General features: G+C 40.1%; 1 protein-coding gene across 2 annotated transcripts in view; it reads right to left on the bottom strand.

Annotated features, from left to right (window-relative positions):
• Nucleotides 1–18,923, bottom strand: part of LOC110529043 (uncharacterized) — an 85,637-nt gene that overhangs the window by 8,011 nt on the left and 58,703 nt on the right. For both annotated transcript variants that reach the window (XM_036984181.2, XM_036984182.2), the window contains 13 exons: nucleotides 18,524–18,577; nucleotides 15,720–15,773; nucleotides 15,207–15,305; nucleotides 14,993–15,091; nucleotides 8,906–9,013; nucleotides 8,577–8,630; nucleotides 6,508–6,561; nucleotides 6,240–6,293; nucleotides 4,660–4,713; nucleotides 4,404–4,511; nucleotides 4,216–4,269; nucleotides 1,826–1,879; nucleotides 683–844 (listed from right to left, as the gene is read on the bottom strand). In XM_036984181.2, coding sequence (XP_036840076.1) covers nucleotides 683–844; nucleotides 1,826–1,879; nucleotides 4,216–4,269; nucleotides 4,404–4,511; nucleotides 4,660–4,713; nucleotides 6,240–6,293; nucleotides 6,508–6,561; nucleotides 8,577–8,630; nucleotides 8,906–9,013; nucleotides 14,993–15,091; nucleotides 15,207–15,305; nucleotides 15,720–15,773; nucleotides 18,524–18,577 — 1,008 coding nt within the window. The remainder of the gene's footprint in view (nucleotides 1–682; nucleotides 845–1,825; nucleotides 1,880–4,215; nucleotides 4,270–4,403; nucleotides 4,512–4,659; nucleotides 4,714–6,239; nucleotides 6,294–6,507; nucleotides 6,562–8,576; nucleotides 8,631–8,905; nucleotides 9,014–14,992; nucleotides 15,092–15,206; nucleotides 15,306–15,719; nucleotides 15,774–18,523; nucleotides 18,578–18,923) is intronic.

Below are 18,923 nucleotides of genomic sequence, written 5' to 3' on the forward strand. Positions count from 1 at the left end.
GTCTTATGTCTGTTCTCTGTGCTTGCCTATTTAATTTTAGTAACTCTCAGCTGTCAGTTCAGTGTTACTCAAGGGATAATTGTAGGGTGTGTAAGTGCAAACTAAAAGCCTTGGCCTCTCTGCCATCATGTCTCTGTCCAGGGGAAGCCTACAGGTGCTATTAAGGTCCCGGCAGACAGCAGTGTGGTTAGTCTGGTTATTGGGTCAGTGATGAACACACACTTACAGCTATGTGTTATGACGGGGATGGGGGAGTAGTGTTGTTGTCCGTTATAATGGGCCTTTCTTTCATTCCCTGGACTAATGTCTATGCCTGTGTGTTGGAAGTAAACAAGAGAGACTTTTTGGGAAATAAACCAGTCTGGTTTTATAGCTGCAAAATTTCAGATGTATTTCAGTGTTAACTGGGGTGATGAGGCTGTGCGGGGGCTTTGTCTGTAACATCACAATCTGTGGGAGTTCAGTGGACTAAATCACTTTCAAATGTTGAATAAAGCCTGCGGGACCTTCAGTTGAGGATGGTTTTGATGAAAGGTGAACTTACTGGGGACAGATAATTCAGCTTGTATTATCCCCTTTTGCTTAGTGGGGTGCTGGGCTGAATGAGAGTTATCAAGCCGTTCACTGTGCCCCGGGTTGGTGCTTGGAGGACAGTACTGTAGTGATAAACAGGTGAACTTACAGAGGGACCATCCTCTCCAGCATCTCCCTTCTCTCCAGGGGATCCAGCGGGTCCACGCAGCCCAGCATCTCCCTGTCTGCCTGGGGGTCCACCGTCTCCACGCACACCTTTAGGGCCATCTTTACCAGCAGGGCCAGAGGGACCAGCAGCACCAGGGTTACCCTGCAGAGAGACACATCAATCAATCATTCAACAAATCAACCAATCAATCAATACATTGATCAACCAATCCATAAATCTGTAAATCAATCAACCAATCAACACTCAATCAATGAAACATCAATCAACCAAACAATAACCAATCAACCAATCTTAAAAAACAAAATACAAGACAGACAGAGAGGAGACAGAGAGAGACAGGAGCAGGTCAATACTCTGTAGAATAACAACCATTTAGACTGAAACTGCCCATAGACAGACAAGAGCAGGTTACAAGCATTTAGACTGAAACTGCCCATAGACAGACAAGAGCAGGTCACAACCATTCAGACTGAAACTGCCCATAGACAGACAAGAGCAGGTCACAACCATTCAGACTGAAACTGCCCATAGACAGACAAGAGCAGGTCACAACCATTCAGACTGAAACTGCCCATAGACAGACAAGAGCAGGTTACAACCATTCAGACTGAAACTGCCCATAGACAGACAAGAGCAGGTCACAACCATTCAGACTGAAACTGCCCATAGACAGACAAGAGCAGGTCACAACCATTCAGACTGAAACTGCCCATAGACAGACAATAGCAGGTCACAACCATTCAGACTGAAACACACTACAGTGCTGATGAATGATTCTGTGCCCGTCTGGTTATAGGTCAAAGGTCAGTACTCATTTCACCTTCTGAATGACCAGAAAAGTCATAAAATCAAAAGCATTACACCTGCTTGTACTGAAATATATCAGAAAACTATTGGTATAACCTGGAATTACATAAAAGAGCTCATTCATTTTGGAAAATGTTAATAACCAACACTGTTACACCCACATTAAACTAATTCCTTTTCTATTCCAGTCAAATCCAACACTTTTTACTAAATGAACAGTGTAACGAATCAGTATGATTTATTATTCGATGCTCAGGTAGGGTGACAGAAGATGTGAGTGTTTGAGTTGTATTGCTGACAGGTGGTTGTACTTACATTGGGACCAGGGGGCCCGACTCTGCCGGCAGCTCCAGGGAAACCAGTGGCACCCTGTTAGAGAGAGAGAGAGAGAGAGAGAGAGAGAGAGAGAGAGAGAGAGAGAGAGAGAGAGAGATTGTTGATGAAAATGGAAACATTAGAAATAGAGCAGAAATTAAATATACAATATGAGATGTGTATGAGATGTGTATGAGATATGAGATGTGTATGAGATATGAGATATGAGATGTGTATGAGATGTGTTTGAGATATAAGATGTGTGTGAAATGTGAGATGTGTATGAGATGTGTATGAGATTGAAGATGTGTATGAGATGTGAGATGTGTATGAAATATGAGATGTGTATGAGATATGAGATGTGTATGAGATGTGTTTGAGATATAAGATGTGTGTGAAATGTGAGATGTGTATGAGATGTGAGATGTGTATGAGATATGAGATGTGTATGAGATGTGAGATGTTTATGAAATATGAGATGTTTATAAGATATGAGATATGATATGTGTATGAGATATTAGATGTGTATGAGATATTATATGTGTATGAAATATGAGATGTGTATGAGATGTGTATGAGATGTGAGATGTGTATGAGATGTGAGATGTGTATGAGATATGAGATGTGTATGAGATGTGTATGAGATATGAGATGTGTATGAGATATGAGATATGTATGAGATGTGAGATGTGTATGAGATATGAGATGTGTATGAGATGTGAGATGTGTATGAGATATGAGATATGAGATAAGTATGAGATGTTAGAAGTGTATGAGATATGAGATATGAGATATGTATGAGATGTGAGATGTGTATGAGATATGAGATATGTATGAGATGTGAGATGTGTATGAGATATGAGATATGTATGAGATGTGAGATGTGTATGAGATGTGAGATGTGTATGAGATATGATATGTGATATGAGATGTGTATGAGATGTGAGATGTGTATGAGATATGACATGTGTATGAGATGTGAGATGTGTATGAGATGTGAGATGTGTATGAGATGTGAGATGTGTATGAGATGTGAGATGTGTATGAGATATGAGATGTGTATGAGATGTGTATGAGATATGAGATGTGTATGAGATATGAGATATGTATGAGATGTGAGATGTGTATGAGATATGAGATGTGTATGAGATGTGAGATGTGTATGAGATATGAGATATGAGATAAGTATGAGATGTTAGAAGTGTATGAGATATGAGATATGAGATATGTATGAGATGTGAGATGTGTATGAGATATGAGATATGTATGAGATGTGAGATGTGTATGAGATATGAGATATGTATGAGATGTGAGATGTGTATGAGATGTGAGATGTGTATGAGATATGAGATGTGTATGAGATGTGAGATGTGTATGAGATATGACATGTGTATGAGATGTGAGATGTGTATGAGATGTGAGATGTGTATGAGATGTGAGATGTGTATGAGATATGAGATGTGTATGAGATGTGTATGAGATATGAGATATGAGATATGTATGAGATGTGAGATGTGTATGAGATATGAGATGTGTATGAGATGTGAGATGTGTATGAGATATGAGATATGTATGAGATGTGAGATGTGTATGAGATATGAGATATGTATGAGATGTGAGATGTGTATGAGATATGAGATATGAGATATGTATGAGATGTGAGATGTGTATGAGATGTTAGAAGTGTATGAGATATGAGATATGAGATATGTATGAGATGTGAGATGTGTATGAGATATGAGATATGTATGAGATGTGTATGAGATATGAGATATGAGATATGTATGAGATGTGAGATGTGTATGAGATGTGAGATGTGTATGAGATATGAGATGTGTATGAGATGTGAGATGTGAGATGTGAGATATGACATGTGTATGAGATGTGAGATGTGTATGAGATGTGAGATGTGTATGAGATATGAGATGTGAGATGTGTATGAGATGTGAGATGTGTATGAGATATGAGATATGAGATAAGTATGAGATGTGAGATGTGTATGAGATATGAGATAAGTATGAGATGTGAGATGTGTATGAGATATGAGATATGAGATATGTATGAGATGTGAGATGTGTATGAGATATGAGAAATGTATGAGATGTGAGATGTGTATGAGATATGAGATATGTATGAGATGTGAGATGTGTATGAGATATGAGATGTGTATGAGATATGAGATGTGTATGAGATGTGAGATGTGTATGAGATATGACATGTGTATGAGATATGAGATGTGTATGAGATATGAGATGTGTATGAGATGTGAGATGTGTATGAGATATGAGATGTGTATGAGATGTGAAATGTGTATGAGATGTGAGATGTGTATGAGATGTGAGATGTGTATGAGATGTGAGATGTGTATGAGATGTGAGATGTGTACTTACAGAGGGTCCCTGAGCACCGCGAGCACCTTTAGGTCCAGAAACGCCAGTAGGTCCCTGAAATGAAGGAAATTGATAGTCAGTTTTATGAAGAAATGTGAAGCAAGTAACTCCATTTGAATATTTCGTTAACAAAATAACTACTCTCTATATTTTTTTATTTCAGGACAAAGTGAGTTATTGAAACGTACGGAAGGTCCAGGAGCTCCGGAGGGTCCCTGTGGTCCAGGGGCACCAGCGTCTCCCTTCTGTCCACCCTCTCCCTGCTCTCCCTTGACTCCGGGCTGACCATCAGATCCCTGGGGTGGGACACAGGGGAAAAGACTGCTCAGACAGTTGTTTGCTTCAACATACAACAAGCAGCTGGAGTTGGTCCCGGGCTGTTGACGGTAGCACTGATAGCGAGAGAAAGTGCACGGACAGTACTGTCCTTGGGGTGGTACTTACAGGAGGCCCAGCGAAGCCAGCAGGCCCAGGAGGTCCAGTCTCACCCCTGTCACCCTGTTAGGAGAGAAGAGGACAGAGAGGTCAAGTTGAGCATCAACGACTTCCCTTGACATTTCCTTGTTCAAACAAGCATCATGTACTGTATCAAGTTCTGTGTTCACTTCGTTGTTGATTCTGAGAGGTGGAGAGCATTCAAGGAAACAGCATTGTGAGTGAAAGTAATTCTCGCCTCTGGATCAATACAGTAGCCTAGAGATGGCAGTAATCAGATGGCAGTAATCAGAAGGCAGTAATCAGAAGGCAGTAATCTGATAGCAGTAATCAGAAGGCAGTAATCTGATAGCAGTAATCAGAAGGCAGTAATCAGATGGCAGTAATCAGAAGGCAGTAATCTGATAGCAGTAATCAGATGGCAGTAATCAGATGGCAGTAATCAGATGGCAGTAATCAGATGGCAGTCATCAGATGGCAGTAATCAGATAGCAGTAATCAGAAGGCAGTAATCTGATAGCATCAATCAGATGGCAGTATTCAGATAGCAGTAATCAGAAGGCAGTAATCTGATAGCATTAATCAGATGGCAGTAATCAGAAGGCAGTAATCAGATGGCAGTAATCAGAAGGCAGTAATCAGATGGCAGTAATCAGAAGGCAGTAATCAGATGGCAGTAATCTGATGGCAGTAATCAGATGGCAGTAATCAGAAGGCAGCAATCAGATGGCAGTAATCTGATGGCAGTAATCTGATGGCAGTAATCAGATGGCAGTAATCAGATGGCAGTAATCTGATGGCAGTAATCAGATAGCAGTAATCAGATGGCAGTAATCAGATGGCAGTAATCTGATGGCAGTAATCAGATGGCAGTAATCTGATGGCAGTAATCAGATGGCAGTAATCAGAAGGCAGTAATCTGATGGCAGTAATCAGATGGCAGTAATCAGATGGCAGTAATCTGATGGCAGTAATCAGAAGTCAGTAATCTGATGGCAGTAATCTGATGGCAGTAATCAGATGGCAGTAATCAGATGGCAGTAATCTGATGGCAGTAATCAGAAGGCAGTAATCTGATGGCAGTAATCTGATGGCAGTAATCAGATGGCAGTAATCTGATGGCAGTAATCAGAAGGCAGTAATCAGATGGCAGTAATCAGATAGCAGTAATCAGATAGCAGTAATCAGAAGGCAGTAATCAGATAGCAGTAATCAGATGGCAGTAATCAGATGGCAGTAATCAGATGGCAGTAATCAGATGGCAGTAATCAGATGGCAGTAATCAGATGGCAGTAATCAGATGGCAGTAATCTGATGGCAGTAATCAGATAGCAGTAATCAGAAGGCAGTAATCTGATGGCAGTAATCAGAAGGCAGTAATCAGATAGCAGTAATCAGAAGGCAGTAATCTGATGGCAGTAATCTGATGGCAGTAATCAGATGGCAGTAGGCCCTAGTCAGGTCATTTAGGAAAAGGGAAAACATAGGGAAAACATTTCTTATGTAAGTACGATCTTATCCTAACTTGTATGTGTGTATGTGTGTGCTGACAGGTGTGGTGTGTGTGTGTGTGTGTCTGTGGTACTTACAGGGGCACCTCGGGCACCAGCAGCACCGGAAGGTCCAGAGGGACCAGATTCACCCTATAGGAGGAAACACAGAGGTCAGAGTTCAGTCACAGAGGTCAATCATACATCATACATATATCACACGTTATATAGACTGTTTTATAATACCTAGGGGATTACATTACAGGTGATATGGCTGAATGTGTATTTTTCAGATGTATCTAATACAAACACGTATTTAATCAATTAACCAATTAACTGGTATACAAGTTAAAATATAAACACACACCTTCTCTCCATTGGGACCAGCTGGGCCAGGAGGACCAATTGGACCAGTCAAACCCTAGACCATATAGAGAAAGAGAGGGAATAGAAGAGTAACAAAGAGAAGGTTCAGTATAGCTCTCCTTCTGCTGTTAGCGTCCATGAACAATTTAACATGTGTACAGCTCTCCTTCTGCTGTTAGCGTCCATGAACAATTTAACATGTGTACAGCTCTCCTTCTGCTGTTAGCGTCCATGAACAATTTAACATGTGTACAGCTCTCCTTCTGCTGTTAGCGTCCATGAACAATTTAACATGTGTACAGCTCTCCTTCTGCTGTTAGCGTCCATGAACAATTTAACATGTGTACAGCTCTCCTTCTGCTGTTAGCGTCCATGAACAATTTAACATGTGTACAGCTCTCCTTCTGCTGTTAGCGTCCATGAACAATTTAACATGTGTACAGCTCTCCTTCTGCTGTTAGCGTCCATGAACAATTTAACATGTGTACAGCTCTCCTTCTGCTGTTAGCGTCCATGAACAATTTAACATGTGTACAGCTCTCCTTCTGCTGTTAGCGTCCATGAACAATTTAACATGTGTACAGCTCTCCTTCTGCTGTTAGCGTCCATGAACAATTTAACATGTGTACAGCTCTCCTTCTGCTGTTAGCGTCCATGAACAATTTAACATGTGTACAGCTCTCCTTCTGCTGTTAGCGTCCATGAACAATTTAACATGTGTACAGCTCTCCTTCTGCTGTTAGCGTCCATGAACAATTTAACATGTGTACAGCTCTCCTTCTGCTGTTAGCGTCCATGAACAATTTAACATGTGTACAGCTCTCCTTCTGCTGTTAGCGTCCATGAACAATTTAACATGTGTACAGCGCTCCTTCTGCTGTTAGCGTCCATGAACAATTTAACATGTGTACAGCTCTCCTTCTGCTGTTAGCGTCCATGAACAATTTAACATGTGTACAGCTCTCCTTCTGCTGTTAGCGTCCATGAACAATTTAACATGTGTACAGCTCTCCTTCTGCTGTTAATGTCCATGAACAATTTAACATGTGTACAGCTCTCCTTCTGCTGTTAGCGTCCATGAACAATTTAACATGTGTACAGCTCTCCTTCTGCTGTTAATGTCCATGAACAATTTAACATGTGTACAGCTCTCCTTCTGCTGTTAATGTCCATGAACAATTTAACATGTGTACAGCTCTCCTTCTGCTGTTAATGTCCATGAACAATTTAACATGTGTACAGCTCTCCTTCTGCTGTTAATGTCCATGAGCAATTTATCATGTGAGTGTATACATGATTGCTGAACTAATATTTAAATATGTTGAATGTTAAACAGTAGAGTGTTGACATCTTCAATGTGTTGGATATCAAATGGTAGAGTGGTTGACATTATAAATGTCGTGGATATTAAATGGTAGAGTGGTTGACGTTATAAATGTCTTGGATATTAAATGGTAGAGTGGTTGACGTTATAAATGTCGTGGATATTAAATGGTAGAGTGGTTGATGTTATAAATGTCTTGGATATTAAATGGTAGAGTGGTTGACGTTATAAATGTCGTGGATATTAAATGGTAGAGTGGTTGACGTTATAAATGTTGTGGATATTAAATGGTAGAGTGGTTGACATTATAAATGTTGTGGATATTAAATGGTAGAGTGGTTGACGTTATAAATGTCGTGGATATTAAATGGTAGAGTGGTTGACGTTATAAATGTCTTGGATATTAAATGGTAGAGTGGTTGAAGTTATAAATGTCGTGGATATTAAATGGTAGAGTGGTTGACGTTATAAATGTCTTGGATATTAAATGGTAGAGTGGTTGACGTTATAAATGTTGTGGATATTAAATGGCAGAGTGGTTGACATTATAAATGTTTTGGATATTAAATGGTAGAGTGGTTGACGTTATAAATGTTGTGGATATTAAATGGTAGAGTGGTTGACATTATAAATGTCTTGGATATTAAATGGCAGCGTGGTTGACGTTATAAGGCTGGGGGATATAGTGGATGATGATGATGATGATGATGATGATGATGATGATGATGATGATGATGGTCACTCACTCTTGAACCGTCTTTGCCAGAAGCACCCTCAGGTCCCTTCTCTCCGTTGTCACCCTGTGGGACACAAACACAGTTATATTGGACTACATTATGATTAAAGGAATAGGGTAGGTTAACACATTATGAAATCACAACATCAATGATCATGTACTGTAAATAGACCTACATCATTTGTTGCCACTCCACATCATTACTGCTGTGCTGTGTTGCTTTACTCCAGTGGCTCTTGTTGCAAAGTTCATGGCTAGTGATCCCTTTCATGGCTTAGTACGATTCCCATGACTATGATTTGAACTAATATTAGGATGCTTCTTCCAAGTGCCACTCACTCTGTCTCCCTTAGGTCCGGGGATGCCTGAGGCTCCTCTCTCTCCGGGCATACCTTGCAGACCGGGGGGTCCCTGGGCACCCGATGCACCACCTGGTCCGATCGCGCCCTACAACACAAGACACACAACAGCTACTGTCAGCAACTGAATACAGAACTAATAGCAACTCAGCAACTGGTAGAGGTTTTGATGGAAAACAACAGTACAGAACAGAATAGAACAGACTAGAAAAGAATAGAACAGAATAGAACAGAACTGACTAGAACAGAACTGACTAGAACAGAACTGAAGAGAACTGAATAGAACTGAACTGAATAGAATAAATTAGAACTGAAGAGAACAGAATAGAACTGAATAGAACAGAATAGAATAGAACTGAATAGAACAGAACTGAAGAGAATTGAATAGAACAGAATAGAGCAGAACAGAATTGAAGAAAACTGAATAGAACTCAATAGAACAGAACAAATTAAAAAAACATTTCACAGAAGCTCTATCCCCACAATGAGGAAACTGGCCTGTTCACAGTGATATTATTCATCAAAACAAACCATATCAAATGCAAGGTGAACACTACCCAGTAGATAACTAGCTGAAAAGTATTTCCCAGCTTTGGCAACTGGGTATCAGGAGCACCTTCAAAGGTTTTCATTTTTCATAAGGACCTTCATTAAAAGCTTTCATTTTCAGTTTCCTTCAAGATATTGGCTGGTTTGAGAATATATATTTGAGAATGATCTGAGGACTAAATGAAGTTGTCCATTGCAACATGCATGCTCAAATTATGTAAGAAGTTAATTTAGCAGGGACATTGTACAACAAAACCATAAGTCTCAGAGCATTGAGAAAACATTTGTCGCACCAGATTTAGTTAATAGCTCATTTCCATCTGTAGTCCCTAAAACATCTAGACATGGAAATATTATATACATCTAGACATGGAAACATTATATACATCTAGACATGGAAACATTATATACATCTAGACATGGAAATATTATATACATCTAGACATGGAAACATTATATACATCTAGACATGGAAACATTATATACATCTAGACATGGAAACATTATATACATCTAGACATGGACACATTATCTACAGCTAGACATGGAAACATTATATACATCTAGACATGGAAACATTATATACATCTAGACATAGGTTAACATCTAGACATGGAAACATTATATACATCAAGACATGGAAACATTATATACATCTAGACATGGAAACATTATATACATCTAGACATGGAAACATTATATACATCTAGACATGGAAACATTATATACATCTAGACATGGACACATTATCTACAGCTAGACATGGAAACATTATATACATCTAGACATGGAAACATTATATACATCTAGACATAGGTTAACATCTAGACATGGAAACATTATATACATCAAGACATGGAAACATTATATACATCTAGACATGGAAACATTATATACATCTAGACATAGGTTAACATCTAGACATGGAAACATTATATAAATCAAGACATGGAAACATTATATACATCTAGACATGGAAACATTATATACATCTAGACATAGGTTAACATCTAGACATGGAAACATTATATACATCAAGACATGGAAACATTATATACATCTAGACATGGAAACATTATATACATCTAGACATGGAAACATTATATACATCTAGACATGGAAACATTATATACATCTAGACATACACTATGCCTCACAAGTCCTCAACTGGCAGCTTCATTAAATTGTACCCGCAAAGCACCTGTCTCAACGTCAACAGTGAAGAGGCGACTCCGGGATGCTGGCCTTCTAGGCAGAGTTCCTCAGTCCAGTGTCTGTATTCTTTTGCCCATCTTAATCTTTTATTTTTATTGGCCAGTCTGAGACATGGTGTTTTCTTTGCAACTCTGATTAGTCGCCTCTTCACTGTTGAAGTTGACAGGTACAATTTAATGAAGCTGCCAGTTGAGGACTTGTAAGGCATCTGTTTCTCAAACTAGACACTCTAATGTACTTGTCCTCTTGCTCAGTTGTGCACAGGGGTCTCCCACTCCTCTTTCTATTCTGGTTAGAGACAGTTTGTGCTGCTCTGTGAAGGGAGTAGTACACAGCATTGTACGAGATCTTCAGTTTCTTGGCAATTTCTCACATGGAATAGCCTTCATTTCTCAGAACAAGAATAGACTGAATAGCTAACAAGAATAGCTAACACAACGTGCCAATGGAACACAGGAGTGCTGGTTGCTGATAATGGGCCTCTGTACGCCTATGTAGATAGTCAATAAAAAAATCAGCTGTTTCCGGCTACAATAGTCATTTACAACATTAACAATGTCTACACTGTGATTTCTGATCAAATTTGATTTTCTTTCAAAAACAAGGACATTTCTAAGTGACCCCAAACTTTAGAACGGTGGTGTAGGTGAACATAGAAGTCAAAACATTGCTGATTGAAACACATTTCTATTGGATATAACATGCAATAGTCTTATAAAAATACATCAGCCACATCAAGACACAGATTTCTAACACTATCTGAACTCAGGTCTGAGCTGTTTATAGAGTTTACGTTGTTGTTTTTTGTCTCCCTCTTCTGTATTGCGCTGACTTGGCCGTCTGGTAGCTCATTCTCATAAACGTTCTCTAAGCTTGTTCTCGGCCAATTTGCCAAATGTTCCTGCTGCGCTTAGCTCGAAGAGGAATGCTGTGTTTGTTCTCTCCTGCTGGCACTGCTGCCTCTCTGAATCCCCAGTTACATTCATCTGTCTGTTCATCCCTCCTCCTCCTCCTCCTCCTCTTCCTCCCTCCTATCATTAGCTTTAATCCCAGCCTCTTTCTATCATTTCCTCCTTGGCTAACAGTCAGAGGGGTTCTGAACTGAAATGGCCCGAAGGCAAGCAGGCAGGTTCTTTCACCCCCTAGTCTCCTCAAATCTGCCCGAAGTCTGTTCCACTCATTACCAGTATTGAGAATGAAAAGTTGCATTGAGCCGTGGTTGACGGACAACAGAAATATCTGTGAATGTGGCACGTTTCCTTTAATGTGATAACCGTAAATCCCTTCTTCTATGTAGTGAAAAGGCTGTGTAGAATTTTCCCTTGGTGTTAACGAGATGGTATTGCTGGCATGCTTTAAACAGATACTGTGTAGGATCAGGATGGGACTGTGCATTATGGTAATGCACCTGTCTCATATATCAAAGACTACATGTTTTTCTGTGGGATATGGTGGAACCAAACAAGTGTCCTGACTCTCTGTGGTGACTAAAGATCCCATGGCACTTATGGTAAGAATAGGGGTGTTAACCTCGGTGTCCTGGTTAATTCCCAATCTGGCCCTCATACCATCATGGCCACCTAATCATCCCCAGCTTCCAATTGTTCACTCGTTCAAATACTAGCTGCAAATTCTACTGCAAATTCTACTAGCTGCAAATTCTACTGCAAATTCTACTAGCTGCAAATTCTACTAGCTGCAAATTCTACTAGCTGCAAATTCTACTAGCTGCAAATTCTACTAGCTGCAAATTCTACTAGCTGCAAATTCTACTAGCTGCAAATTCTACTAGCTGCAAATTCTACTGCAAATTCTACTAGCTGCAAATTCTACTAGCTGCAAATTCTACTAGTTGCAAATTCTACTAGCTGCAAATTCTACTAGCTGCAAATTCTACTAGCTGCAAATTCTACTGCAAATTCTACTAGCTGCAAATTCTACTAGCTGCAAATTCTACTGCAAATTCTACTAGCTGCAAATTCTACTAGCTGCAAATTCTACTAGCTGCAAATTCTACTAGCTGCAAATTCTACTAGCTGCAAATTCTACTGCAAATTCTACTAGCTGCAAATTCTACTAGCTGCAAATTCTACTGCAAATTCTACTAGCGGCAAATTCTACTAGCTGCAAATTCTACTAGCTGCAAATTCTACTAGCTGCAAATTCTACTAGCTGCAAATTCTACTAGCTGCAAATTCTACTAGCTGCAAATTCTACTGCAAATTCTACTAGCTGCAAATTCTACTAGCTGCAAATTCTACTGCAAATTCTACTAGCTGCAAATTCTACTAGCTGCAAATTCTACTAGCTGCAAATTCTACTAGCTGCAAATTCTACTAGCTGCAAATTCTACTGCAAATTCTACTAGCTGCAAATTCTACTGCAAATTCTACTAGCTGCAAATTCTACTAGCTGCAAATTCTACTGCAAATTCTACTAGCTGCAAATTCTACTAGCTGCAAATTCTACTAGCGGCAAATTCTACTAGCTGCAAATTCTACTAGCTGCAAATTCTACTAGCTGCAAATTCTACTAGCTGCAAATTCTACTAGCTGCAAATTCTACTGCAAATTCTACTAGCTGCAAATTCTACTAGCTGCAAATTCTACTAGCTGCAAATTCTACTAGCTGCAAATTCTACTAGCTGCAAATTCTACTGCAAATTCTACTAGCTGCAAATTCTACTAGCTGCAAATTCTACTGCAAATTCTACTAGCTGCAAATTCTACTAGCTGCAAATTCTACTAGCGGCAAATTCTACTAGCTGCAAATTCTACTAGCTGCAAATTCTACTAGCTGCAAATTCTACTAGCTGCAAATTCTACTGCAAATTCTACTAGCTGCAAATTCTACTAGCTGCAAATTCTACTGCAAATTCTACTAGCTGCAAATTCTACTAGCTGCAAATTCTACTAGCTGCAAGTTCTACTAGCTGCAAATTCTACTGCAAATTCTACTAGCTGCAAATTCTACTAGCTGCAAGTTCGACTAGTTGCAAATTCTACTAGCTGCAAATTCGACTAACTGCAAATTCTACTGCAAATTCTACTAGCTGCAAATTCTACTAGCTGCAAATTCTACTAGCTGCAAATTCTACTAGCTGCAAATTCTACTAGCTGCAAGTTCGACTAGTTGCAAATTCTACTAGCTGCAAATTCGACTAGTTGCAAATTCTACTAGCTGCAAATTCTACTGCAAATTCTACTAGCTGCAAATTCTACTAGCTGCAAATTCTACTAGCTGCAAATTCTACTAGCTGCAAATTCTACTAGCTGCAAGTTCTACTAGCTGCAAATTCTACTGCAAATTCTACTAGCTGCAAATTCTACTAGCTGCAAGTTCGACTAGTTGCAAATTCTACTAGCTGCAAATTCTACTGCAAATTCTACTAGCTGCAAATTCTACTAGCTGCAAGTTCGACTAGCTGCAAATTCTACTAGCTGCAAATTCTACTAGCTGCAAGTTCGACTAGTTGCAAATTCTACTAGCTGCAAATTCTACTGCAAATTCTACTAGCTGCAAATTCTACTAGCTGCAAATTCTACTAGCTGCAAATTCTACTAGCTGCAAATTCTACTAGCTGCAAATTCTACTAGCTGCAAATTCTACTGCAAATTCTACTAGCAGCAAATTCTACTAGCTGCAAATTCTACTAGCTGCAAATTCTACTGCAAATTCTACTAGCTGCAAATTCCCCTAGCTGCAAATTCTACTGCAAATTCTACTAGCTGCAAATTCGACTAGTTGCAAATTCTAATGCAAATTCTACTAGCTGCAAATTCCACTAACTGCAAATTCTACTAACTGCAAATTCTACTGCAAATTCTACTAGCTGCAAATTCGACTAGTTGCAAATTCTACTAGCTGCAAATTCGACTAGTTGCAAATTCTACTAACTGCAAATTCTACTGCAAATTCTACTAGCTGCAAATTCTACTAGCTGCAAATTCTACTAGCTGCAAATTCTACTGCAAATTCTACTAGCTGCAAATTCGACTAGTTGCAAATTCTACTAGCTGCAAATTCTACTGCAAATTCTACTAGCTGCAAATTCCCCTAGCTGCAAATTCTACTGCAAATTCTACTAGCTGCAAATTCGACTAGTTGCAAATTCTAATGCAAATTCTACTAGCTGCAAATTCCACTAACTGCAAATTCTACTGCAAATTATACTAGCGGAAAATTCTACTGCAAATTCTAATGGCTGCAAATTCTACTGCAACTTCTACTAACTGCAAATTGTACTAGCTTCATTTAGGCATATCAGAAGACTAAGTTCTCTACAGTAGTGTGTTTGTCTCACCTTAGGTCCGTCAGTTCCAGGAGTTCCAGGAAGACCACGGGGTCCCTGCAGCCCCTGAGGCCCAGCACCTCCTCTCTCTCCTGGGAAACCACGCTCACCCTACAAGGAAACAGGGACGGATGGTTAGCATTATTATCCTCCATAACTCCATAAGTGGAGTTAGCTATATGAACATCGTAGGTATGGAGATGATGGAGGAGGAAACTAAACTCACTCTTGGTCCAGTGGCACCAGCAGCTCCACCCTCTCCTGGAACTCCCATGTCACCAGGCTTGCCACCCTCACCAGGGGGTCCAGGAGGTCCGGGCAGACCCTGTTCAAAGGAAGCAAAACAACCAATCAATCAATCACGTGGCTGTTGTTACTACTTGCGAAGTGTATAGTTGACTGAATTGTCAATGTGATTGGACAAATGTAGTGTATAATGGCTGCATTTACACAGGCAGCTTAATTTTTTAAAAATTCCAGGAATGTATTTTTTGACCAATCAGATCAGCTCCTTTGTCAATAATTGGGCAAAAGATCAGAATTGCGCTGCCTGTGTAAACGCTTACTAATATTTTTTAGGAGCATGCAGAGTACCAAAAGACAGGTATTCAATGAATGCATACAGACAGACAGACAGACAGACAGACAGACAGACAGGTGCACAGTGAATGCAGAGAGCCAGACAGACAGGTACACAGTGAATGCAGAGTGAGAGAGAGAGAGGTGTAGATCGACTGACCTGGAAGCCAGAAGGTCCAGGTTGTCCTTGCTCTCCTCTCTCTCCAGCAGGGCCCTGTGGTAAAGGAAGGCTTAACAGTGAGCATTATTCATTGACCTGTCAAAGCCACTGCTAATTCAGAGGCTTTCCTCAACTGGCCTAGACCAGGCTGCATGTAACTGGTTTAAAAATGACTTGACAGATAGAACTCAATGTGTGTCTACTGTTAAATCAGGTTTCCTGGAGATTACGAAAGGAGTCCCGCAGAGGTCGATTCTGTTTACATTGTGAATATCGACTTGTCTGTAGAACATTTTTACCTGCACTTGTATGCCGATGATACTGTTGTGTATGCTATTGTGCCCACGGTTGACCAGGCTCTATTTGAACTACAGTCTGCCTTCATTGTATTACAGGAAAATTAGTATTGAATGCAGGTCATTTTGATTTATTTTACTAAGATCAAATTCTTATTTTCAATGACGGCCTAGGAACAGTGGGTAAACTGCCTGTTCAAGGGCAGAACGACAGATTTGCACCTTGTCAGCTCGGGGGTTTGAACTTGCAACCTTTCCAGTTACTAGTCCAACGCTCTAACCACTAGGCTACCCTGCCGCCCCAAAAAGGTAAAACTAAGTATATGTTATTATTCAGTCAACGTTTCTATCGGTTCTAGACTATGGCGACATCAACTCTATGAACTCAGCTGCCAATTCGTTAAAGCCGTTAGATGCAGTTTATCATAGTGGACTGCGATTTATTACAGGCAACAATTTTAGTACTCATCACTGCATTCTCTACCAGGAAGTTGGTTGGCCCTCTTTGATGTCACGTATGTTGATACATTACTATGTTTTCATTTGAAAAGCCTTAAAAAAAAGCCACACTGTACCTAACGTCTTTACTAAACTTTAGACATAGGAGTTACCACACCAGGTCTCAGGGATGGATAACTCTGGAAATTCCTCTGGTCTCCACTGAGTTAGGTAAATCAGCTTTTACTTGTCTTGCAGCTTATTTGTGGAACAATCTTCAAAATGTTCTTCAATGTGATGTTCTGGTGCTTCTTGGGTAATTCAGACAGCTGATTGAGGACCTTATTACTGATGAATGTGATGTTCTGGTGCCTCTAGGGGTAATTCAGACAGCTGATTGAGGACCGTAGTATTACTGATGAATGTGATGTTCTGGTGCCTCTAGGGGTAATTCAGACAGCTGATTGAGGACCTTATTACTGATGAATGTGATGTTCTGGTGCCTCTTGGGTAATTCAGACAGCTGATTGAGGACCTTATTACTGATGAATGTGATGTTTTGGTGCCTCTTGGGTAATTCAGACAGCTGATTGAGGACCTTATTACTGATGAATGTGATGTTCTGGTGCCTCTTGGGTAATTCAGACAGCTGATTGAGGACCTTATTACTGATGAATGTGATGTTTTGGTGCCTCTTGGGTAATTCAGACAGCTGATTGAGGACCTTATTACTGATGAATGTGATGTTCTGGTGCCTCCAGGGTCAATCAGACAGTTGGTTGAGGACCTTATTGCTGATGAATGTGATGTTCTGGTGCCTCTAGGTGTAATTCAGACAGCTGATTGAGGACCTTATTACTGATGAATGTGATGTTCTGGTGCCTCTAGGTGTAATTCAGACAGCTGATTGAGGACCTTATTACTGATGAATGTGATGTTCTGGTGCATCTTGGGTAATTCAGACAGCTGATTGAGGACCTTATTACTGATGAATGTGATGTTCTGGTGCATCTTGGGTAATTCAGACAGCTGATTGATGACCTTATTACTGATGAATGTGATGTTCTGGTGCATCTTGGGTAATTCAGACAGCTGATTGAGGACCTTATTACTGATGAATGTGATGTTCTGGTGCCTCTAGGTGTAATTCAGACAGCTGATTGAGGACCTTATTACTGATGAATGTGATGTTCTGGTGCATCTTGGGTAATTCAGACAGCTGATTGAGGACCTTATTACTGATGAATGTGATGTTCTGGTGCATCTTGGGTAATTCAGACAGCTGATTGATGACCTTATTACTGATGAATGTGATGTTCTGGTGCATCTTGGGTAATTCAGACAGCTGGTTGAGGACCTTATTACTGATGAATGTGATGTTCTGGTGCATCTTGGGTAATTCAGACAGCTGATTGAGGACCTTATTACTGATGAATGTGATGTTCTGGTGCCTCTAGGGTAATTCAGACAGCTGATTGATGACCTTATTACTGATGAATGTGATGTTCTGGTGCATCTTGGGTAATTCAGACAGCTGGTTGAGGACCTTATTACTGATGAATGTGTTTGTTTTTTTATAATCGTGTTTTTCTTTCTGTTTGCATTTTGTATCGATATTGATGTGTGCATTTTCTGTAATTTCTGTCATTCAGGGCTCATTTGTAGAATAGACCTTGTTCTCAGTATGACTCCCTGATAAAATAGGTTAAAGGTTAAATAGAATTATAGCAAAACAAGGCATTGGGCTGCCGTTAAAAACACTAAAACATTGTGCCTTTAACCTCAATCGGCGCGTCTCACATCAATCCAAGTCATTGTGAAGAAACGGGTCTCATCTTGACGATACAGTGTAATAATCTTACCATCTTACAACCACAATGAAACTTGAATCAGAAAGGTTAGCTAGCAGCGAATTGACAACGATACGCGTTGAACACATTGGAGTATATCCAGCCTGGGTTTGGTGGAGTTATCAGGTCGTTTTTAGAGAGTACGTTGAGAAAGGTGGATAAGAGCAGTGAGACAGACGTGACTGCAGCAGAGTGTGATTGGAGAGATAGAGATACTCACAGCAGGGCCAGGGGGTCCAGCAGCTCCGGTCTCACCATCCTTACCAGGAAGACCCTATAGGGAGAGAGAGAGAAAAAAGAGAGAGGGTAGAGAAAGAGAAAGAGAGAAGAGAGAAGAGAGAGAAGAGAGAGAGGGTAGAGAAAGAGAGAGAGAGAGAGAGAGAGAGAGAGAGTAGAGAAAGAGAGAGAAGAGAGAGAGAAGAGAGAGAGAGAGAGGGTAGAGAAAGAGAGAGAGAGAGAGAAGAGAGAGAGAGAGAGAGAGAGAGAGAGTTAGAGGCCATGGGAGCCAGATGAAGACTGATAGATGTAATTACCACTATGGCAACTGAGTAGGGATAAACTGAATATGTGGAATGGTTTCCTAACGACGTCTTTAAAGTGTTTTCTGCACATTTGAAATG

The sequence above is a fragment of the Oncorhynchus mykiss genome, chromosome 7 (genome assembly GCF_057628025.1).
Source record: "Oncorhynchus mykiss isolate SJ-2025 chromosome 7, ASM5762802v1, whole genome shotgun sequence".
Lineage (NCBI taxonomy): Eukaryota > Metazoa > Chordata > Actinopteri > Salmoniformes > Salmonidae > Oncorhynchus > Oncorhynchus mykiss.